The 23,926-nt window shown below is 41.0% G+C and overlaps 1 protein-coding gene and 1 non-coding gene across 6 annotated transcripts; both read left to right on the top strand.

Annotated features, from left to right (window-relative positions):
* Positions 1-96: 96 nt before the first annotated feature.
* eif4g1a (eukaryotic translation initiation factor 4 gamma, 1a) lies at positions 97-23,432 on the top strand. 5 transcript variants are annotated; one of them, XM_020643698.3, is made up of 33 exons: positions 97-523; positions 2,239-2,366; positions 2,444-2,527; positions 2,766-2,798; positions 3,528-3,548; positions 3,870-4,049; positions 4,571-4,670; positions 5,492-5,602; positions 6,527-6,678; positions 6,897-6,989; positions 8,624-8,699; positions 8,807-9,823; positions 9,954-10,042; positions 10,225-10,414; positions 10,731-10,864; positions 11,261-11,380; positions 12,047-12,436; positions 14,398-14,544; positions 14,665-14,901; positions 15,100-15,204; positions 16,010-16,306; positions 16,488-16,605; positions 16,686-16,788; positions 16,918-17,291; positions 17,435-17,556; positions 17,694-17,866; positions 18,288-18,413; positions 19,049-19,130; positions 19,283-19,381; positions 20,074-20,217; positions 20,331-20,412; positions 20,625-20,765; positions 21,968-23,432. In XM_020643698.3, the coding sequence occupies exons 2-33, from the start codon at positions 2,292-2,294 to the stop codon at positions 22,147-22,149; spliced, it is 5,397 nt and encodes a 1,798-aa protein (XP_020499354.1). In that variant the 5' UTR covers positions 97-523; positions 2,239-2,291; the 3' UTR covers positions 22,150-23,432. The 5 variants fall into 5 exon arrangements, with proteins under 5 accessions (XP_020499354.1, XP_020499355.1, XP_020499357.1 ...); XM_020643699.3 differs by lacking the exon at positions 3,528-3,548; XM_020643701.3 differs by lacking the exon at positions 5,492-5,602.
* On the top strand, positions 12,479-12,548 carry LOC114920840 (small nucleolar RNA SNORD66). Its single transcript, XR_003809127.1, has one exon. It is a non-coding gene; the product is annotated as a small nucleolar RNA SNORD66 (small nucleolar RNA).
* Positions 23,433-23,926: the final 494 nt, after the last annotated feature.

Raw genomic sequence — 23,926 nt, 5'->3', positions numbered from 1 at the left:
CTGACATTACAAACCCATACACCTTGCCTCCTGTATCACATGATCAGGGAAACAGCATCACATTTTAATGTTCCCGGAAGTTGCCCATGCGACTCGAAGGCGCACCGGCTCCATAGAGCAGAAGCTTCGCATTATGGCCTCGCTCTGAGCCTCCTGATGCGACAGTTGTAAATACCTTACCGGCAATCCGTCACCATCGACGCCTTGATCATGGACCTCCGGTCCAGAGGCTTTTTTCGGGGCCATCGGAGTTGTCAATAGTACCACCTAAGTACTATATTATTAGTTTTATTGAGCACTGTCACTTTTGCACGCCCGGGGATTTAAACCGAAGTGACAGTAGTAGCATCATCTGCCGGTCAGCTAACAAGCTAGCTCCCTAAGTCAACAGCCAAGAAGGGCATCACTTTTTTTGGAGTAAAGGACAAGGAAACTACAACACCACTATTTTCTTTGACAGAAGACTGACCAGAAGCCGATTCCCCGAGATACCATCTTGCAACACATTCGTTATTGATTCCCGGTAAGAATAAAGTGAAGTGACGGCGGGAGTGTTAGCTTAATGTCCACCGAGCTTCACTTTGTCAAAGGCACACAGGCTAGCTAAGCTAATGTAGCTAATGTAGCTAACAGGCCCGGCCGGCTGTCAGTGCACACACACACACACACACTCACACACACACACTGATAGATAACCAGCTCACCACTTTTATCATAACGCTACAAAACCCAAACCTTTTTGATATGTTTGAACTTATCTTAAAAAGTGGCGTGTTTAAACAAATCCACCTATTCCAGGTGTTTAGTTGAAGTGAGTTAAATGACAGCTCGTGGTTAATCTCCACTCGGGTAACATGACCGTCATCACCTCTTCATGAGGTTACGCGTTTTATTCTGAGGGTTAAAGTGATTTTAACTGTGTTTGAGGAAACGCCCTGACGTAAACAGCACGACTGTAAACATTACATTAATTGCCTTGTTTGTATACAACAACATCTACTTCTAATAAAGTGTCATGTTGAGGTTTTCCTGAGTCTCTGTGGGCCTGTAATAAAACATGTAGGACTAACATTAACTCTGCTGTGTCCACACCGGGGTCAAGTATTATAAGTCACTGCTCATTGATACGTAAATAAATAGTCATTAAAGCTGACTTTCAGGTGAAGTGTGGACCCAGCTTTCAGCCACGTAGTGTCTTTGATACTGGGACACGTAATGTTAGCCGGCAGTGAGCTAACGATGTAACCTGCTTCAGCCGGGAGGACCGCCTGGTTAGCGGGCCATTAACCTGCCTCTCGTCCTGCAACTAAACAGGAGCCTGGTTGGAAATAAAATCCGCAATCTGTTATATTTAATGTGCGGCTAGTAAGGCTGTTGGTTAGCCATGTCGTCAAAGCCATGTGGGAGATTTTTTTTTAATACATGGATGCCCGATCTTAGAAGAAGCATGGCACTAGCTAGCAGCTAACACAGTCCCCGTGTCAGCAGGTGGATGTTGTGTGACACGTCTGCTTGTCGTGTTCGGCATTTTTTTTTTTTTTTTTTCCTTTTAAATAAAATCAGCATGTTCTAGCTTCTCCAGCACCTACATTACCCGGATTTATCACGATGAAAAGACTGCTTTCCCTTTAGGGCATGGATATCGATTCAGCCTCATTTGAATGGATTATCTGCACATGTAGCTAGCACGGCCAGTCGCATTGAAGCCACTGTTAACACAGTAAATGAACTTTGACCCGAGGTATCCATTTTCTGCAATTCACTCATACCCAGACCAATCCAAGAGATTATATTGTTGTCATGTTTGTAAAAAGGAAAACCTTTTACTTGAGTTACTATTACTAATTGCTCACATGTGCTTTAATTTGGCAGAGTCATGATCACTGATGAATATTTTATACATCCCAAGAAATGGTGTTTTTTTTTTGTTTTTTTAAATTGTATTCATCAGTATTTACTGTTTAATATGTGAGCCTGCGAACTAGTGATGTTATCATAGGCGAAACCACAGGCCACACCCTCCATGCTTGGTTAGAAGTTACCACACTAAAAGGTTCCCTTCTTCCTGCATTATTTGCTGAATTTAACCTGTTTGGCTGTAATTACATTGTTTATTAGAGATTACATTTAAAACTAAACGATTTTTTAATGATGAAAGAAAGATGATTTAATTATTGGGAATAACACTTAACTAATTGTTCCTAAACTTTATTTCTTCCTCCTTTCTGTTGTCTTCAGGAAAGGTTGGCAACACATCGCCACCCTAATGCAGAACCACAAAAGAACGTGAAATGAACAAACCACCACAGCCTATAACGGGACCCACCTCAGTCCCAAACCCTGCCCCATCCCCCGGATTGACACAGGTGAGAGCAACTGACCTTGTATAATATAAACTTTTATGTTTGATTAAAGATTGCTAATGTATATTTTCTCCCCTTAGGCTCCCTACGGCCCTGGACAGCCCCCTTCTCTTGTTTTTGCCACCCCTCCTCCACAAATGAACTCTGCACCACAGCCAAGACAGGTATTGTTATGAGCATGCTTTTTTAAGTATTAATTGACAAAGTATAGTAATATTGTTGCCTTCTGAAGAATCACTTCCTTTCTTACTCCTACAAAAGGATTTCTGACATGGCTTCCTCTGTTCTAAGGCTTTGGCTAGCTCTGTGTACTGTATGTGTGTGAGTGTTGTAGCCAATTTGCAATCTCTCTCCAAGAATGTCAGTCTTGACTTCTTTCCTCTCTCTCTGCTGCCCTCCCAGTTTGCCGCAGGCCCCCGTACTTTACACCAACAGGTACTAACACCCCTCATTTTTCCTTACATCCCCTCCGTCTCCTTAGTGTGATGCATGCTTTCAGTTCCAAATATTGGGCCATTCGATGAGAATGCTGTAGTTGTAATTATTGAAGCTTTTTCCTCAGATCTGGTAAAGTTGAGTTAAATCTTATTCTGAAAATGCATATTTATTGATAGTAAGATCTGCCGGGTGATATTGATGAAAACGTTAACCTTATTTAATCTTTAGCTCCTGCATAAATTCACGTTTTCCTGCAAGTCGGAGTCCTGACCTGTTTTTTTTTATCAGCTTAAATTTAATGTCAAAATCATTAAAAAAAAGATACGTATGCGTATTATACAGCTCTAGCTAATCTATACACACATAAACACTGATGATGCCTGTCTCTGGGTCAGCTCAAACAATTAATAGTTAAGTGAGTTCATCTTTCGACCTTTCAGCATTCTTATTTTTGTTCAGGGCTCACATGCCCCTGAAGCCTGTAAAATGATTCTTTCACCACTTGTTACTGGGACTTGGAGGACTGCAGTGGACCACTGTACACAGTGGCATATGTCGTTAGGGTTGTCTGAACCTACTGTTGATTGAGAGATATTTTGCTGCTGCTTCTTGTACACTTCCCTCTCACACCTTGTAATCTCCACCTTCCCCATTGTCTCATGCCCTCATTTTCACCTTAATCTCACTCCCTCTCTTGCTTTCTGCTCATGTGTTGTGCGGCTGAAGGGTGGATACAGAGCATTACAGGTAACAGCTTTTCTCTTAGTCCCCCCCTCCTTAACTCTGGCTAACCTCAGTATAGCAGGGAGACATGACATTCAGTATGATTAAGACTTTGTAACCCAAGAACTGAACTTGCTGTGCCCATTGGCAGTTGCTGTGTGCGCATTGCTACCAGCTGTGGTTAAGGTTGTGTGTGTGCTGGACACACAAGTTAAAACATTTTAACATATAGGATAGGACTTTTTGAATCAAAACACAAAATATACACATGGTAAAAACAGATTTGCCTGTTCTGTGGTTCGGTTTTCATCATCCTTCTTTCCTTCTCCCTCATATGTTCTCTAGAGTTACTATCAAAACCGACCAGCAATGGCCACCAGTGCTCCTAGGGTACAGACGAGTAGTGGCCCACGACCTGTCGGACCCACTCACGTCTACCCACCAAGCTCCCAGATGATGATGATTTCCCAGCAGCAGCTGTCTTTTGCTGGCTCCCCTCAGGGCTACTTCATCCCCCCTGGACAGGTTGGTCCACATTAGTATTCATTTGTGTGTTATAATTTCACACACACATGGCTTTCTACCCAAAAGCCTGTCAATATATTACTTAGTGTGCTTTTATCATGTACGACCCTCAGTACACAACAAAACTTTTTGCAGCATGCATTCTCACATCAGCTTACTCTGACTTTCTGCGGATAAAATACTAGGGGTTCGGAAGGATAAACTCTGGGTAAAATACGCGCGAAAAATATGGCTGTTTGCGTTCGCATATACCCTAAAGTCCCTCCGGGTAGCCAAATCTCCAAAGTTTTTCAGGAGATTACCGTATGTGTGAAAAGGGTTTAAGAAAGCCAGAGAAAAAAATCTGACTAGTTTGAAAAAAATAGAGAAACTGTTGCATGTGGAAACACAATAAGGGAGTCCTCTTATTTGGGACCATCCTTGACATTGATGTGGACGTGATAGAGATCAACCTGAAGCTCTCACAACCTTATCGCTACATCCACTGTTATTGTTTCTCACCCTTTACTTTGTTTCTGCAGTACCGGGCCCCATATATGCCTCCTACTCAGCAGTATCCTGTGGCAAGCGGTACAGCGGGCTTCTATCCTGGAACTAGCCCTGCTGAATACCCAGCTTATGGTAAGGGGGTTAGCCTGCAACGAACAACAACCAAGCACAACCATGAGATGATGAGAACTATTCATAAAAAAGGGGTGAAATTTCAAACACCAGACACCCTGATTCTACTGATATAATGATAATTGAAGCACCTGGTATAAATCCTAGTCACTCTCTCATAGTAAGGTATTGGTAGGTGTGTTGTGGTTTTGCTTGGCTGTTTGGTGTGTTTAATGTCTTTTGTATGTGGTGAACTGCCAGTTGCATGTGGTCTGGCTTGTTTCTGCTTTGGCCTGTGATCTTTCTATCTGCAGTCTCACCTGACGCTGCCTTACAGGTTCCATGAAATGGCTTTAGGACAAGAATGTCATCCTTCTGTTGGATCCATGTAGAAATCTAATTTGACCGTAAATGCAATTTGAGAAGAATTTAGGACAAAAATGGAAGTAATAATTTTAAATGGCAGCTACCAATGCGCTAATGAAGTATTTTTAAAATTTGTCACCCCACATACTATTCTTACCTAAGCAAATGCTCATCAGCTATCTGTTATCTGTTATACATCAATGGAGTCCAAGGTTCAGTGATCAGGATATTAAACTTTAAGTATGATTTATTATCTAAAGAAATGCAACAAAAAGTAAAAACCTAGCCAGGAACACAAGGTAAAAAAAAAAAAAAGAGGTAGAGAAGTCAGTCATTTCATGGGACCTTTTTAACACCCTGCTTCCTCTGGATCCTCTCATTAACTCATTCTGCATCTGTCTCTTCCTGCCCTCTCTCCTTCTTTCCTCCCTCTCCCGTCCCTCACTCCCTTCCTCTCGTTTGCTGCGTTGGTTCAGAGCCCTCTCTTGCTGCGAGGGAGAGGCGGGGTGGTGGGGGGAGAGGGGGCGGCCGAGAGAACGGCCGTCTCTCTCTCCATGGTGCTCCTCTCACCTCCCAGCGCTACCCCGGTGAGTAGTGTGTGTGCTTGTGTGTCGGCCAGCAGGCTTTATTTGCAAACTCTCTGTGGCACTTCCTGTCTCTAATAGTGTTTAATGTGTTCTTTTTTTCTCTTTTTTTAACATACATGTATAGAAGTACAAATCCAAGGTCACATTCATATAAAACTGATTCCATTCTAAATACGTTTAAAGTAGAAGTGAGGCAACGGCATTTACCAAGAAGAATATTGGAATTTGGAGTTTCTCTTCTTTTTCTGCTTATCGTAACCAGTCAGCTCACATTTTAAATGCACACTGTGTCTGTTCATTGAGGATCATTCTGGTTGTAGGCAGATGTGAAAAATGTATACAGAATACAACACTTCTGCACCCTTACTTGGCTCCGCTGTTGTCTGTGACCTTCCATTGTCCTTTCACTTTGTGGATAAAAAACAAAGAAAGTTGATGAAGAGCTGATGTCAGTGTGCTTCCCAAACCCCCTGATTTCTAGCTTCCTCTGTAGCAAATGTCTCATTGTTGAAATTCCCCTTTTACAGTTTGATTTGTCTGTTTTTAATCAATTATGTTTAATCCATTAATTGATTTCATAGCCCTTTTAAAAAACTGAATTCTCACAGGCTTCCTTGGACTATTCTTGGTCCACACATTGGTGGGTTCAGTAGTTGAGTTAGCAGCACTAAAGCTAACAAACTGATAAATAAATCAGCAAGTAGACTAGTCCATATTGATATTATATGTACAAGTTTAGATTTGGCAATAGGATTATCCACATAATATTTCAGGGGTATCACAAAAGCAGAGGAAACTAAGACTTTTGGTTCATAACTAGAGAAAAAGAGAGAATAAATGGTTTTACTGGAATGAAAACTTGTTTTAAGTGCTTTCATTGTTCTATCTGCATTTATGCTGTTTTATTTCTTTGTATCCTTACAGCAGGGGCATACTATCCAGCTCAGCCGCAGTACTCGCCATCTGTCCAGCCTGCACCGGTTATGATCAACCCCGCACAGCAGCAGCAACAAGCCCCGCCGCCTCAACAACCGCCAGCACAGCCACAAGGCCCACCAAAGAGGGAACGCAAGCCGGTAGTGTTTTTCAACAAAAGAGCAGTGCACCTCTTTTCTGAGGTCAAAAAAAAATGAATGGGCCGAAGTGTTTTGTCAGTTCAATGTGGAACATTCCCTTTCACCTGAATATAACAATAGATTTTTTTCTATAACTTGTGACAGCTATAGATCAACACTGACAGGATTGTGACATGCTGTTTGTATTATATTAATTGTTTTTCATATTTTCTTAATAGATAAGAATACGAGACCCTAACCAGGGTGGGCGTGATATCACAGAGGAGATCATGTCAGGTGGAAGGTCCACCACCACACCGACTCCCCCACAGGTGAGGACGGTGTTAGGAAGACCGTTTTTTATTGGCTGGTTTAAACTCTGATTTCAAGCATCCATGTTTGTGTATGTTAGGTGGGGGTTATTTCTGTAGTAGATGGACAATGATGAAATCGTGAAACAGACTGTGGATCATCTTAGATTTATTCAGCCATGGTCAGACAACACAGAAACACAACACACATGGCTGACAAAGTGCAGACCATCGCTGACCCATGCTGACCAAGATCTCACAATCATTGACAATCATTGGCAAAGTGGCAAAATGGCCAAGTCTTCATCACACAGTGTGGCTTATATTCTGCTAGAAGGTACAGCCCACAAATTCCTTTCTATTTGGGTACATAAAACAATAAAGATGACATGACACTGATTTGTATACGTAACAGATGTAGACTCTTTGTCTAGCAAACAGTTGTTGACAACATATGGTTGGCTCCTATCCAAACATAGATCTGCTACAATTTACATGTTTCACCATATAAGGTTACAGCTTCAGACCCAAAAGTAGAATTACTGTGAGATGGTTGACACAATTTAAAGATATGTCCACAAAATTATCAAGATGAATGAATCCATGAAAATACGTACTAATATGTATGTAGTAAAAAAGAAAAAAAAAGAGCTCAGGTTTGAGCAAGTTAGTTTTTGGGTACTTATGATATGGGCGGCTGTGGCTCGGTTGGTAGAGTCGGTCGTCTTCTAACTGGAAGGTCTGGGGTTCGATCCCCAGCTCCTGCAGCTACATGTCCAATGTGTCCTTGGGAAAGACACTTGACCCCAAGTTGCTAATAATAACTTGGTTAATAATCTGTACTGACTTCAGGTCAAGCCTCAAATACCAAGTGAATGAAACTAAGTATCGCTGATAGACGAGCACACACAGAAACCAAAAGTGATTTTTAAGAAAACTTAAAGAATGAGTAGATTTTTTACAAATAAAATAAAACGCCGCTTGTGTAGCTCACCCTGGTAAGTCAGCCCCCCACCCCACCACTGAGTTTAAATTCAACCCTTAGCCTTACTCGACCCAGCCGAACAACATTCTTTCTAACGTCGCTGCATTTTTTCCTCTCTACAGTAATGACCATCAGATAAAGGCAAAATTAACAAATATCTTAATTTAAAAAAATACAATAACATTTTGTTGGTTCATATAAACAAAGGAAGCATTGTCGGAGAAAACAATGCACAGCTTAGGAATTCTGTCACACGAGCTCCAAACGTCTTTATTTGTCATAGTGGTTTGAATGTTAACACCTTATTATGAACACAGCAAAAAATGCAGTGCAGCGTTTTACTGAAAAAACAATCTAAAGCCAAAGTAAATGCACAAAAAAATGTACTAATTCTTTTGAGCTGTGGTTATTTTTTTAGGCTAGTTTGCCATAACTTGCAAGAATGTTGAGTTTTCGGTTTGTTTGGGAAGACCATTCAGAACGTACATTAGAGACTGGACGAATAAGAACGACCCAAATACCATAGTTTATTCAAAGCATCTTGAAGAGATTTATCACATGGCCGTTTATTATATTTAATGAAATTCATTTATCTGTTAAAGAAAGCATCATTTGTGTTTTTCCAAAACAAAAACTGAAACATACACTAAAATCTGCTTTGTGACCGCAGGCCTCTTCAGCAGATGAAAGTCCTGCACAGACCAATGGTGAAATCATGCAGCCTGCTACTACAACTACTTGTAGAGGTATGTATTTTCTATCTCTTAAAGTTTAAATAAGAAAATACAAGATGTCTGCATTGCACATTTCTTACTGATGTTTTTTTTTTGATGTTTGATGTTTCTCCCCACAGATGAAAGCATGGAGCCTCCTGTTAGTGCTGACACCCCTCCACCTCTTGCAACAGAAAATACAGAGCCGGTGGTGGAGGCAATAGAGGAAACGGACAACCAAATTTCCCCTGCGCCTGAGATATCTTCACAAACTGTAGCCCCTGCAGTTGCTACTGACATGCCATCCCTGTTGATAAAAGAACAGCAGTCTTCCTCTTCCCTCCCTCCTGCAGCAGCATCTACTACAGCTCCTGCTGAGGCGGTAAATAAAATCGATACTAAAGTTGGTGACACAGTAGATGCTCCTGTCGTCCCTTCAGCACCATTAGCAGCACAAGAGGCACCTGCCAGAATGGAGGAACCACAGGTTGCCCCATCTCCTGCTGAGAAGGCTTCAGAAAGTGAGGAAAAACAAACCGAGGAGGTTAAAATCTTGGAAAAAGAAGAGCAGGAGGTCAGCACTAAACAAGATACTGAAGCGGAGGAAGTTACAGTAACAGCTACCCCTGTTACCGAGGCGAAAGAAGAGACAGCAACAAAGGCAGCAACTGAAGTTTCTCAGCCTTCACCCTCTGCACAGGAACCTGCTGCTCCAACCACCCAGAGTGTGGCACCAAGCTCGGCCTCTGCTCCCCAACTTTCTCCTGAACCTGAACCTGAACCTGAACCTGAACCTGAACCTGAACATAAAGTTGAACCCACACCAGCTGCAAAGGCAGAGCCTCTTCTCTCCAATGGCCTTCCTCAGGACACTGAAGAACTGGTGGAGGATATGACATTTCCAGACACTAAAGCCCTTGACAAGCCTGACACTTCTCAAGCTCAGGAATCCACACCTGTGGCTAAAACAGCACCTGTAGCCCAGGAGGCAGTAGAGGAGGCAGTAGAGGAGGCAGTAGAGGAGGCAGTGGAGGAGGCAGTGGAGGAGGCAGTGGAGGAGGCAGTGGAGGAGAAAGAGAAAGAAGAAGAGGGCAAGGACAAAAGTGAAGATGCCCTATCTTTATCGGCCCCTACAGAGGAATCTACTACTATGCAAGGTAAGATTGAGCTGGTTATCACCTGCATTTAGGATTGTTTTAATATATACAAATACATTTATTATATTTGGTTTGTGTCAAACTTGTTTTGTGAGTGATTTCATGTCAGCGTTGTGTTCTTTTCTTACAGCTGCTATGTCTGTGCCAAAGAAGAGGAAGAACATGAAGGAGTTAAACAAGAAGGAAGCCATTGGAGACCTCCTGGATGCCTTCACAGAGGTGTGTATGAAACCTGATTATAACAAGAGAGAATCAAAAGATACTCCAGGTTGTGGTGTTTAATTGCTGCACTATTTTGGGCTGTATTAATAATATTTGGAGAATATATAGGCAGTATCTATCTGAGGGAGCTCTGTTTTATAAGAATACTTACTCGTCTCTTTGTGTTGTGTTCGCTGCAGGAGCAGGGTGCCAAACTTGCCTCTGAACCCTCGTCTACACAGCCCGAACCTGAACCCGAACCTGCCCCTGTTGCTCCAGCTGAACCCCCCGCTGAGGTTGTAGATGAGACCTGGGAGGAGAAAGAGGACAAGCAGAATGCAGATCCTGAAAAGTCTGATCAAAGTGGGCAGAAATACCAGTACAAAGAAGGTAAGCTGTGAACAAGAAATGTTAAAAGTTTACTGTGAAGCTGAACGGTAGGAGCAGGTGCTGCTTTTATACACACCTTTAGTTATTTGTTTAGGCTCATATGTATCCTAAGAATAAAATGAAACAGTACATTAAAATGTTACTTTTAATACCTTTTGATCATATTTGTGTACATCCTTTAAGATGGTACAATTCCATGCTACAGAAGTGGAACATAATTGGCTCTTTTATGCTTCAGAGAGGATGTGTCCTTAAGAGACAGTTAATCAAATGACATGTAATCCTCTGTTTCACATGCGACTTGTCCTTCTCTCAGAACAATGGAAGCCGATAGATCCAGAGGAGAAGAAGCGGTACGACAGGGAGTTTCTCTTGGGCTTCCAGTTTATCGGTGCCAGTATGCACAAACCTGAAGGCCTTCCTCTCATCAGTGATGTGGTCCTTGACAAGGTGTGTTTGCCTTTTTGATGTGTATTGATGTTAATAATGTCATTTGTGTGTGACATTATGACAAATAAATGGATATTGAAATTAAAGGTCTCTGTGACAATGCAGAAACCATGTTTTATTTTACTGCATTCATTTGACTTCAGAGCCTAGATTTTCTAATATATATATATTTGTGTGTGTGTATATATATATGTATATGTATATATATATATATATATATATATGTGTGTGTGTATATATATATATATGTGTGTGTGTATATATATATATGTGTGTGTATATATATATATATATATATGTTTTAGGACTGCGTATCAGGAAATCTGACAAATGTCTTGGCGTGTCAGAGTTTTTTTTACATGCGCACCATGTTCATTTTGCATCCTACTTTTTCAGGCGAACAAGAATCCACTGCGGCCTGCTGACCCGGCTCGACTGATGAATGTTGGTCCTGATTTTACTCCCTCATATTTGGGGAATCTCGGGAGCAGATCAGTGGGAGGACCACGAGGCCCAGTGAGTGAATGTTTCTTCCCTTTTTGGATTATTTTATCATAAAAGGTCATTTTATCGCTAGAAGCTGTTTAAGATGTTTTACTGTTTAACTTGTGTTTAATGTTATCCACTTATAATTATTGGTACATTCATGTATGTTGAAATGCCAAGTCAACAATATAACTGTAATAATGTTATATACATTAAACTAACATAGAAATAGATATCAATTGGATGTTTTTTTCTGAAAAAATGAATAGAATTTGAAGCTATGATTCATCTTCAGTAATCGTGCAGTATAAATGTGACATTAAGCTAAATACTTTTTTTTCTCTTTCTGTTGGTGTAGAGTTTTCAGGGAATGTTTGACATGGATGAATTCAGCACTAATCAAAGGCTTCAGGAGTTTAGTATTGTTAGTGGTAGCATTAGGCAATGCCATGGATGTAGTGGCAGGCTGTGTTTAGGAAGGCATAAAGCTATAAAGGCAAATAACCTCAAGTAGAACCATAAAGTTTTAAAGTTCATTGCATCCATTTTAAAACCCCAGAGATGCAGGATGCAAATCTAGCAACATACCTACCTGTATCAACATAACTGAAAATAAAGATCAAAATAATCCTAACTAAACAAATGTATAATTTCTAGATGTTTAATAAACGCATCCTTGCCCTGCCTTCCTTTTAGCCTCCTGGACCACGTCGTTCCCAGCAGGGTCAGAGGAAAGAGCCCAGGAAAATCATCAGCAGCATGTCTCTTGGTGATGACGTGCAGCTCAACAAGGCTGAGAAGGCCTGGAAGCCCACTGCGAAGAAGTCCACTCGCAGCCGAGCAGAAGAAGTAGAAGTAGAAGACGATTCTGAACTGGGCAAGACTAATGAGCTGTTCAAGCGTCTGCGTAGTATCCTCAACAAGCTGACCCCTCAGAAGTTTCAGGAGCTGATGAAACAAGTGACAGATCTTACAATAGACACAGAGGAGAGGCTGAAGGGTACCATTGACCTCATCTTTGAAAAGGCCATCTCAGAGCCCAACTTCTCGGTGGCTTACGCCAACATGTGCCGCTGCCTTTTGGGGGTAAGTCACATGATACTCTCAGGATTTAGTTCTATTCATGTGTTCCACTAATGACTTCTGTTTTGAGCCACTTGTCTTGAATGGTTGAGATGCTGTTGAGGAACTGATTGAGCCAACTTTTTTTTATCATTAATTCTCTGTATAATATCTAAAGAATTAAGTTTTTATTCTGTATATTGTAATTGTAAGTGATTAAAAAAGTTATTATAATTAAATGTAGAGGTGTAGATGCTAGGGCTGTTGAAATTAATCATTTAATCGATGCATCGCGATGCAGACTAGATGATTAATGCATCGATGCAGGGACAGGGCGTAATCGATGCTGACGAGGGTTAGAAAAACAGCATCTGCCAGCCGCTAAATGTGCTTGTTTTGCGCAGCGTTGAGTGAGTTTGTTTTACCTAAACATGCACGGTGGTGTGTAATGAAAGTAACGCAGGCTAACAGAGGGATTTGTGACAGAAAACAACGTTAATTGAGTCCCAGTCCTGTGCTTACTGACTTTATGAGCAGAGTCAACTGGTCCTGCACACTCAGACCACAGTGCTCCGCTGCACGCTGAAACAGCTTGACTTTGTGTCTCTTTAGCCGACCGCAGCACAGATTAGCATCTTCATCACAGCTAAAGATGTGTTTAAACTGATGCTGCGCTGTCTTAAGTCCAGGATAACTAAAAGAAGGGGGCTGTGGCTGTGACTTGTGATAAAGTAAGCGGCTGTAAACACAGTTGACATCGAGCGTCATCGAGAATCACCACTAATAAGTGCACTTCCGCTAAAGCTGCGTTCATTTGATGATAAACACATTCTATTTCCGACAAGTTCTTCACAATAAAAGTCCCTGGCCTATCTGAAGTTGAAGTGATTTTAATGTGAAACATCCATATTAGGAAATGGGGCGTTTACAGCAGTAGCTTATTTCACACAACTCGTGAAATAAAAAGGACACAAACAAAACTAACCCTGAACAAAGCTCAGAGCTAAAGGCTACAACGTCCTGAGAAGGGAACACACAGTGACTTAAAAACATCTTTCTCTCGTATAATAAACTAAACACACAAACACTTTTTTTTTTACCTATACTGGAGGCTACCTATATGATGTATTAATTTTAACTTACAATGTAAAGATATTGATAATTACATTGTTGTCTAAAAAAACGTTTTAAATTATACAAAAGGACTTCATATTGAGACTGTTTGTCTCTGTTTATGAAAAAGTAGCCATGTGCAGTAATATAGAAAATTGAAGATGAATCGTGATGCATCGTTATATCGAATCGTTGACTGGATAATCGTAATCGAATCGTAAGACCAGTGAAGATGCACAGCTCTAGTAGATGTAGAGATGTTAATCCTTCAATATCTCGCAATTAAATTCAAACATAGTTTTTCGATTGAAACTGATTCCTGATGAACAAAACATACCCTATTTGTTACAAAGGGGTGCTAATGTCAGGATCTACTGCAGCTTGCGGTGCACTTTATTATTTGAGAGTGTCAATTTGTTTCTTTTTGATATTATTGAGTATGTCGGGTCAGGCTTCCTCAAACACAGGGAATTATAGAATCAATAGTGCACTCTAACACTTGCCTCCAATGAAAACAGGGCTGAATGCCTCACTGCTTTACAGACAGTACAATCATTATGTTAGTATGTCAGACACTCACACAGCCATACGTTACCTACGTAGAGAACTAGCTAATGTTAGAGACACACCCTGCTGACTCAGTTTAACCAGGAAGAGGGTGAACGGATGAAAAAAGTTTGCCATGCCCAGCCTGGCTGCTGGTGAAAATGAACCTGGGATGTAAAATATTACATCTTGAAAATGATATTTGGACCTTTACTCAGTTCAGATTCTTAGTAAATAGTAACTGCCATTCTGACATGAATTGCTTTTTCCCCCCACACCTCTAGTATATCCTGTACTAATGATTGTTATTTGGAATTTTCCTTCAGTTGAAAGTCCCCGCACCAGACAAGCCAGGACATACTGTGAACTTCCGCAAATTGCTTCTCAACCGCTGCCAGAAAGAGTTTGAGAAGGATCAGGATGATGACGAAATCTTTGAGAAAAAGCAAAAAGAGATGGAGGCTGCCAAGGAGGTATGACCTTTGATGTATTACAGCCATTTTCCAGAAAACAACAGGTCTGTCACGTATTAAGAGAAAGCTGATCATTGTATCCCACCACTAAGCACAAACACTGCCTGTATCTGTCCTCAGGGAGAGGAGCGGGAGCGTTTGAGGGTGGAGCTTCAGGATGCTAGAGACCAGGCTCGCCGTCGCTCACTGGGTAACATAAAGTTCATAGGAGAGCTCTTCAAGCTCAAGATGCTGACGGAGGCCATTATGCACGATTGTGTGGTCAAACTACTAAAGAATCACGATGAAGAGTCTCTGGAGTGTCTCTGCAGGCTGCTCTCCACAATTGGCAAAGACCTGGACTTTGAGAAGGCCAAGGTAAGAAAAGCATTGACACAAACAGATTGGATGTCTTAAAATATTCACACAATCAGATGTCTGTAGTGATGAGTCTTTTTATTATTAGTGATGGAGTTCAGGATCTCAGGAGACTGCTCTCTTTAAATAATCATTTACATGTTACATTTTTGTAGTCATGCCTTATAAAAGTCTCTTTTCTATCTACGTCCCTGTTAGCCTCGTATGGATCAGTATTTCAACCAAATGGACAAGATCATCAAAGAGAGAAAGACCTCGTCCAGAATCCGCTTCATGCTGCAAGATGTCTTGGACCTCAGAAGGGTAAATATTAACTAATCCATAATCCTTCACAATCTAGGGGTTTCCACAAGTGCCAGACATACATTTTAAAAGGCTCGCCTCAACTTTAATCAAGATGAGAAAGATGTCTATGTTACCCTTGCCCCTTGTGCTCTGTTTGTAGAGTGTGGGTGTTATGGGAGGCAGTGCTCTCACTGAAATTGTCCGAAATTTAAAATATACATGGAGCTCTGGTTTCAGGTTCAATCTGCAGTGAAATCATTCATGTGAAGTATATGACAGCTGTCACTGCTTGTCTCTGTCTTTGTTTAAAGTGTGTTAGCGTGTTATTAAAAATGCTGACATTCAAGAATTATAGAAGATTGTATATTGATGTTAAACGAAAAAAAAGTTTTAAATGTTTTTGCCATAAATCCTGGCAACTGAGGCAGAGAGGGAGATTGACAGGTAAAAGTTCACCCACAAATAATTCTTGTGGTTCTGATAATAGTTTCAAAAATTAACTGTTTTCCAGCCAAGGGATATGTGAAATAAGTCCAAAGTTTGCAGCTCACAAAATTAACATATTTTCAAATGCAGAAAATATAGTTATTATTAGTTTTCTGTTGAATAAAATGTCATGTAAAATCTGCCCCAGGACACCCCTAGCTGACTTCTTATGTCCACTAGCTCGCAGCTCCATATGTTTGTGGAAAGCCTGACAGCCGTAACTTATGTCAAGAAATATTCCTGAAGTTTTTTATTCTGTTTGTGAAATGATTCAATGGCATTAAGAATCACCTGCAAAGCCTGATATTAAATGACACCCCCCCATCTCTGTTCACAGTGTAACTGGGTTCCTCGTAGAGGAGACCAAGGTCCCAAAACTATTGACCAGATTCACAAGGAGGCAGAGTTGGAGGAGCACAGGGAGCAGATCAAAGTCCAGCAGGTGCTCATGTCAAAGAAAGAGGGAGGAGGAGGAGGTGGAGGAGGTGGAGGACGGATGGGAGGAGGCATGGGGGGCAGAGGCTCTCACACGCAGGGCGGCAGGCAGAGCCAGCCTCAAGATGAGGGATGGAACACAGTACCCATCTCCAAGAACAGACCCATTGACACCACTCGCCTTAGCAAGATCACAAAGGTAACATCAGAGTGATGTATATTCTCTTGAGGCTTCTCAGTGAAGTCAAATGTATTGTTCACTTTCCATGTATGTTTTAAGATATACTAAATCCTCACAAAAGTCATTGGAATGACACTTTAGCTAAGAATGTGGTTTTGGACTTGGATAAATGTGAATATATTTTTGTGATTCTCGTCAGCCTGGTGCTCTGGACTTCAACAATCAGCTGTTGGCCCCAGGGGGGAAAGGCATGTGGGGCAGCTGGGGCAAAGGCAGCAGTGGAGGAACTGGAGCTAAACCAGCCAGTGGAGAGCAAGGTAAACAAGCTTTTTCAAATACAGTTTAGTTTGATGTTTCTTGTCCATGTTATTGTTAATCTCCTCTTCTCCTATTTTAGATTCTGGTCGTCCAGCTACCAGCACCCTCAATCGCTTCTCAGCGCTGCAACAGGCTGGCTCTGTGTCGTCTTCCTCAGACTCTGATCGCAGAGTTCCTCAGAGGTATATCACAGCTGGAGATTTCTTTTTTTCTAGGCTGCGTAAACATACTCATTTAAAGGATCAGGATCACATTTGACTTTCAAAAAATGTTGTTATTTTTTAACTTTTTGTCTCATTTTCAACCTGTAGGTCGAGCTCAAGTCGCGATCGCGGTGGTGACAGAGACAGGGGTGAACGCGACAGAGATCGGTATGAACGCTTCGAGGGACAGGAAGGTCGTGATGACAGGAGCAGCCAGAACCAAATCACCAAGAGAAGCTTCAGCAGAGAATCTCAGGACCGCAGTGGGCGGGGCGGAGAGAGCCGAGCCTCAAACGAGCCTGTGCGTCGCGTTGCCAGCATGACTGACGATAGGGACCGAGGAAGCAGGGACCGAGGAAGCAGGGACCGAGGAAGCAGGGACCGAGGAAGCAGGGACCGAGGAAGCAGGGATCGAGGAAGCAAAGACAAGGGCAGCAAAGACAGAGGAAGCCGGGACAGGGCTCCAAGTAAAGATCTCACCGGTAAAATACCTGTAGAGCTTAAAAAAAAACTAATGCCGTAAACAGGAATATGTACAATGTTAATAGGATTGTTCGTTAGTTTGAGTTGACAATGGTAAGCATGCAACAGGTAAGAGGATTGATAATGATTTTCTCTTTTTCAGCTCAGCGTGAGAGCGCCCCAACTCCTCCTCCTGGTCCTCAGAAACCCTCCATGACTGAGGAGGAAGTGGAGAAGAAGTCCAAAGCCATCATTGAAGAATACATCCACATCAACGACTTAAAGGTAAAAACATGACACAGTTGCACATTGGCATGCTTCAAAGTGACTTGCTTTTAAATTCACATGTTATCGGGCTTACCAGCAATTGAAACCGCTCTGACTGCCTGGATTGTTTGTGTCTTCTTTCTGTGGTGCTGTAGGAGGCGTTGCAGTGCGTCGCAGAACTCAACAGTGCCTCGCTGCTCTTTGTGTTTGTGCGGAACAGCGTTGAGTCTACGCTTGAGCGCAGCACCATCGCTAGAGAGCGCGTGGGCCTGCTGCTTCAACAGCTTGTTAAGGCAGGGTCATTGCCCCCATCGCAGTACTACAAAGGGTGAGCATTTAATCAAAGGAAGAACCTGACCACACCTTTTTTACAAATATCTGCTAAGTCTTTATTGAAAAAAAAAAAAAGAAAAACTCCCAGGCACCCGCTTTCAAACGAACTTTACTTTCACGGAATGGTCATGTGGATCTTAAAAGAACACTTCAAGCCCTCATCAGGATATCGAGTGTGAAAACACGGTGATGTGTGTTTTTAATGTCCCCATATCCATGCTGTGAAAATAAAGACCTCTTGATTGTTGAAAAGCGAGTGCCTTGAAGTTGCCTATTCTTTCTCTAGTCTGGTAGCACTCCTTCCTTCACATTTTTGGAGTTCTTAAGCATCTGTTAAATTGAACTTAGATTAAAATAAGCTGACAAGGGCGTGTGGCGAAAGATGGATAACGTGCATTGTTTCTTTTGGACTGCAGGCTTGAAGAGACCCTGGAGGCAGCAGAAGACACGGCCATAGACATACCTCACATCTGGCTCTACCTGGCTGAACTCATCACCCCCATGCTCCATGAGGGAGGCATCCCTATGGGACAGCTCTTCAGGTGAGCTATAGTGCTTGAAGTAATTGTGAATCATTTCGTCCCATCGCTGAAGACAACTGCACAAGCATTTGATCATCTTTTTGCATGTTTTGAAAAAGAAAGTCAGTAAGAGAGCGCAAAACGTTAACATGAAACTTTGACGTATAATGTACCTAGCACCCCTTTGTGAACTTCTTATTTATGTTACAGATATCTTGTTGTTGATTACATTTCCATTATTCCTCTTTCATAATTTCTATCAACCTGTGCCTGAGCAGTATATATGTGTTAGTGTCTACAGTCTGTATGTCATACACTGGAGCATTGTAACATGTCTGCAGCAGGTACTTTAATGGTAAAAAGAGAGTTTGTGACACTGACTTCAGTCAGAATTTAAATTGATATCATTATTTTTAACATGGAAATGGTAGCTTGAGTGGATTCAAAGCTAAAGGACAATAACAAATAAAGCACAAAGTGAACAGTGCACATCTGAAGAGGACTAGCAGTATACACTTATAGTTTCCTACACCTCGTCTGCTGCTTAGGAAAACAAAAATCATAACTGGTGCTGCTTACAGTTGTAATTCATAGAAACGTTTAATAAATTGGTCAAAAGAAAGATGGAAGGCTAAAACTGATGATTGTGTGTGCAGGGAGATCTCGAAGCCTCTCGTTCCTCTGGGGATAGCTGGCGTGCTTCTGGTGCAGATCCTCAAGTTGCTGTGCAAAGGAGTGGTACGTCCTTTATGACACTATCTGTGTGTGATGCAAGACACATTTTCAGACAATGTTTGATAATAAAGTTCTATCATTGAATCAATATAATCTTAATGCTTTTAGCAGTTTGATATTTTAGACTCATTTGAATGTGTTTGTTTTTCCATCAGACCCCTAAGAAGGTCGGGACCATGTGGACAGACGGCGGCTTGAGTTGGAGTGAATTCCTACCTGAGGATGAGGACGTCAACAAGTTTGTCACTGAACAGGTATGTAGGACACACAAGCAGAAAACAAGTAGGAGCTAAAACTAACAATCATGATTGTGATACCAGTTTTAAAAGAAAAAAATATCATTTAGTTAAGTGGAGGAAGAGGGAAACAACAGAGTAAACACTTAAAAAGAAAAGGCATGCTCAATTTAAGAAACAAACCTTCCACTACAAACTCATAGATAACAAACACATTATTTGCAAAGTGTTGTCTGAAGTCTTTCTGTATAGAATTAAAGATATTTAAAAAAACAGATCTAAAACTTACCCATTATGAGCTAAACATTCAACCACAAAGCTTTGTTAAATACTTAAAGTAAGATATTTTTAGTAGTATCCAACTACAAAAATGCCAATACCACTCAATAAAAAAACACATCACATTCATGTCATAACAAACCTGTTGTAGGGGACTAGCTTGCCTAGCTTTAGCCTGTGAAAGACTGGCTGCAGAGGTCGAGTGCAGACGGATACATGAGCCATACAGTCGTTTAGTTTGGTCCAAATATGTGATGTATTGAAACAACTTGATTACTTATGCTTAAATAATTACAAAGTTGAAAAAATGTTTGGTTTTGTTGTTTACTTACAAAAGAAGAAACGCAAAGAATTGATGGCAAGAAATGTACAAATTGATCAAGAGCACAAGTGACACTTTGCTAATCTTTTCGTGTGGTTTCTTAATTTAGCAAGTGGAGTTTACTACAGGAGAAGAGGTGGAGTCAAAGGAAGAAGACAAGAAGAAGGTCCTCAGTGGAGATGAGCTCAGCCAACAGCTGGACAGACTCCTGCAGGACAAGGCCGACAACCAGCGGATCAGAGACTGGGTGGAGGTGAGTTACAGCTCAGGTTCAATTCAGCAGGTTTTCAAATGTCAACATACTGTTCAGTGTTGCATATGGTCATGTGAAAGTCACATTAGTAAATATTTTTTGGGATTTTTCAGGCTAACTTGGATGAAGAACAAAGCACTTCCAACCAGTTTGTACGAGCATTGATGACATCAGTGTGTCAGTCTGCCATCATATGTAAGTATGGCTCTCTGCTTTCTGCTTTAACGATCTTATGTCTTTGTTAGTCATTCAGGGAACATGTTCCATTGACAAACATTGACACTATTACTCATGTACTGATGTGCTGACATGAATATGTGATTGAACTTGTTGCCCTGTCAGTGAAATTTGATTTCCTTGCATGCAATGTTTTATCTGACTCGTGTTTTTTTTGCTCATCATTGCAGGTGACAACCCGTACAGGGTGGATGCGAAGCAGATAGGCCTGAAGGCCCGTCTGCTGCAGAGGTATCTGTGTGATGAGCAGAAAGAGCTACAGGCCCTGTATGCTCTCCAGGCTCTGATGGTGCACATGGAGCAGCCAGCGAGTGAGTGTCCTGCGCTTTGTATCTTTACAAACAAAAACAAACAGTTAGGATGCAGTAGCCCTGCAAGAGATGCGAAAGGTGGTGCAGCTCATCATTTTCATATTTTTACCACATAACCTTAAGTATTAAGGTTAAGGAGGAAAAACAATATTCTGAAGTGCTTTTAATTGACTTAATTGAGGCTGTCACAGCCTTGAAATGTACAGATCGCCTTTAGATCAATGTAATAAAAACATTCAGAAACTCATCTCTTGTGCAATTTCCAGCCAAGGCCTGTCATAGCAACTTGTTCTACAAACTAACTTCCATTAACTATGTGAGTCAGTTCAATGTTGTGCTGGGTTAAATGGTGTATACATTAACTATTATACCTACTCAGGGTGTTTGTGTTTACTTGGTGATTTAAAAGGGCTCTTTGTAGGAAAACTATTGAACAACCACAAGAGATATAGAAATCAAATTGAAAAAATATATAATGTTATCATGCAGAAACAGCTAGTCTTTCACACGAGGCTAGTTGTAGTAGTCTTCAAAGGAAAGCACTGGAACAATAACAGTTCAGAACACAATAAAATAAAATAATTACAAAATGTATTTGTAAAAAAAGCTGTGACAGGCACATTTAAAAATGACATGTGATAAAGTTTATTGCCAGTGCATAATAAAATGATCATGAGGGGTTTTAAGTTGCGTCAAAGTTTATCTTTATAGCACATTTAAATCACTATTACTACACCAACGTGCTGTACAGGTTTTAAACACAATATGAAAGAACAAATATGATAAATATAAAGCGATAAATATGAATTTTTACATTTAATTTCGAGACTGTTTGGAGAAGCCGTTTGATTCCTTGATGGGCCGAATGGAGCACTAAGTCAATCAGCTTTTGTAGAGCATGTCACTTGGTGCTGCTTTGTATTTGAACAGTTCAGCTGTTGTGTACTTGTCATAAATTGTTTATTAATTGCAAATGCAAAATATGAAAAGACAGAAAAAGGCTTAAATTTGCGATGCTTTGTGCAAATAAACATGTACATTTGCATAGCTCACTTGGTACTGGTTGAAGGACACTAAAGTTATATAAAAGAACAGTGTGTGGTTGCACTTATCAACTGCAGGGCCGATGTTCTGTAAGGCTTATCTGTCAACTCCTTCTGCAGCAAATTGTGTATTGATCCCTCTTTATTCTCTCCCTGCAGACCTGCTGCGCATGTTCTTTGACGCCTTGTACGACGAGGACGTCATTAAAGAGGAGGCCTTCTACAAATGGGAGTCCAGCAAAGACCCTGCTGAGCAAACAGGCAAAGGTGTGGCCTTGAAATCAGTCACGGCCTTTTTCACCTGGCTCCGCGAGGCCGAGGAGGAGTCCGACAAGGAATAAATAAGAAAGACTGAACTAAAAGCTGCGGCCCCCCTGTGGCAAAGTGGGGGCATTGCAGTTGACTGTGGAGGTTCATGGACTATATTGCCAGAGGCAGACTCGAATCAATCCTCAATGAGGATAAATCTTTATTATGTTTTCTTTTCTTAGAGGGATGGACTCAGAAAACAATCATTTCTCTCTACTCTCCCTCTCTTGCTTCCTCATTATTTCTGCACCTGCTTCCGATGGCAAGTGTCCTCATGAAATAAACTTGAAAACTGATTGAGCAGGATTGCTTGCTAAAGAGGTGTGAAATATGCCACTTCACTACAAAAACCTTTTTATTTTTTCGGTCACAATAACACAAAACCAACTGGCTGCTTTTTTATGGTTCTAGATAGTTAAAATGCCTACCATCTTATCTGATGTGTGAGAACAGACCGCAGGGTGTGTGGTGTAATGGGTTCCCTGATACGTGGGTATCATCGTGTGTGTGTTCAACCCAAACTCAGCTCTTATGTCTTTGTCCCTTACTGGAGTGCGCAGCATGACTGAAGTGTGTTTCTATTAATGATAACAGTGGACAAAACGTTGATAGACAAATGTTCATGAACTAATATTAATTTGGATGATGTTTTTAAAGCATAGTTGGTCTATTTTCTCTTCCTGTTTCCCTATCATGAACTCAGAGGCAGAAACACGGAGGACTGATGTGGACCGTTGATCTTGACCGCTAGTTGGTGGTCGTAATGCTTCCTCTAAGCCATCCTCTCCCATCCCCAGTAGTGAACCACACTGACTTACTCTTCATCTTCTTACCTCTTCTATACTTAAACCTGAGCTGTCGTAGAGGACACTTAATGACCCAATCACCATTGAAACTTGAAATCTACAGAAAATTGACTTGATGAAATATATAAAGTTAGAAAAAGAAAAAAAAAAAAAAAAAAACAGAAATGATCCGAAAGCCTTTTCTACTGTAAGTGGAAACTTATTTCAGGAGAGTTCTGTAAATATATAATAATAATAACACAAAACTTTTTTTCTTCAGTTTATTTTTCAGAAATGATAAATTGCTGATGTACTTGCAGTTTCCTTTTTCCAACAGAAGCCGCAGTTGTCCAGATGCAGAGAGGTGCTTTAGATAATCCATTGATTATTATTATTAGTTGTATTGGAATTTTTGTAAATATTTTTTGCTTTCTTTATTTAAGAAATTATCGCTTCTTTTGCATCGGAAACTGGAAAGATGAGGTAACGGAGCATTGCAAATAAAGGACTTACTAAGTTGCTGAGAAGAATGTTTGACAAGTGTGTCTGAAATCTGTCCCATGCATCGTGGTTTTTATTTTGTTACAGCTGGGAGAGCATCTGCACAACTACTGACATTTTGAAGGCCACTGGGTACCATCAAGTTTCCCCAACTCTTGCATGATTCCTTTACATTCCAAACCTTAGAACAAAATGGCAGATGAGTGAAATTAATCCTTTATTTAAATCAGTAGTGTGAAAGTAAAAGTTCCTTTATACGAAACAAAAAGTTCAAGGCGCCATAATGATATTAAAATCAGGATAGAAGAAGTAAGATTATTCACTATGAGGAAAACTAGAAAGGTCGAGATGTGAAAGTCTACTTTGAAACCAGAAAGAGTGAATGAGTACAAATCACAAGATTTATATGGAAACAAAGTGTTGAAGGATCATTTTGGTAAATACCCACATGATATTTAACCAAAACAAGCTTGTAAGAGTGGCTGCAACATTAGAGAATCCAGGGAGAGGGGGAGCCAATCCT

The sequence above is a fragment of the Labrus bergylta genome, chromosome 4 (genome assembly GCF_963930695.1).
Source record: "Labrus bergylta chromosome 4, fLabBer1.1, whole genome shotgun sequence".
Taxonomy (NCBI): domain Eukaryota; kingdom Metazoa; phylum Chordata; class Actinopteri; order Labriformes; family Labridae; genus Labrus; species Labrus bergylta.
This window is presented reverse-complemented; position numbering and strand designations above follow the sequence as displayed.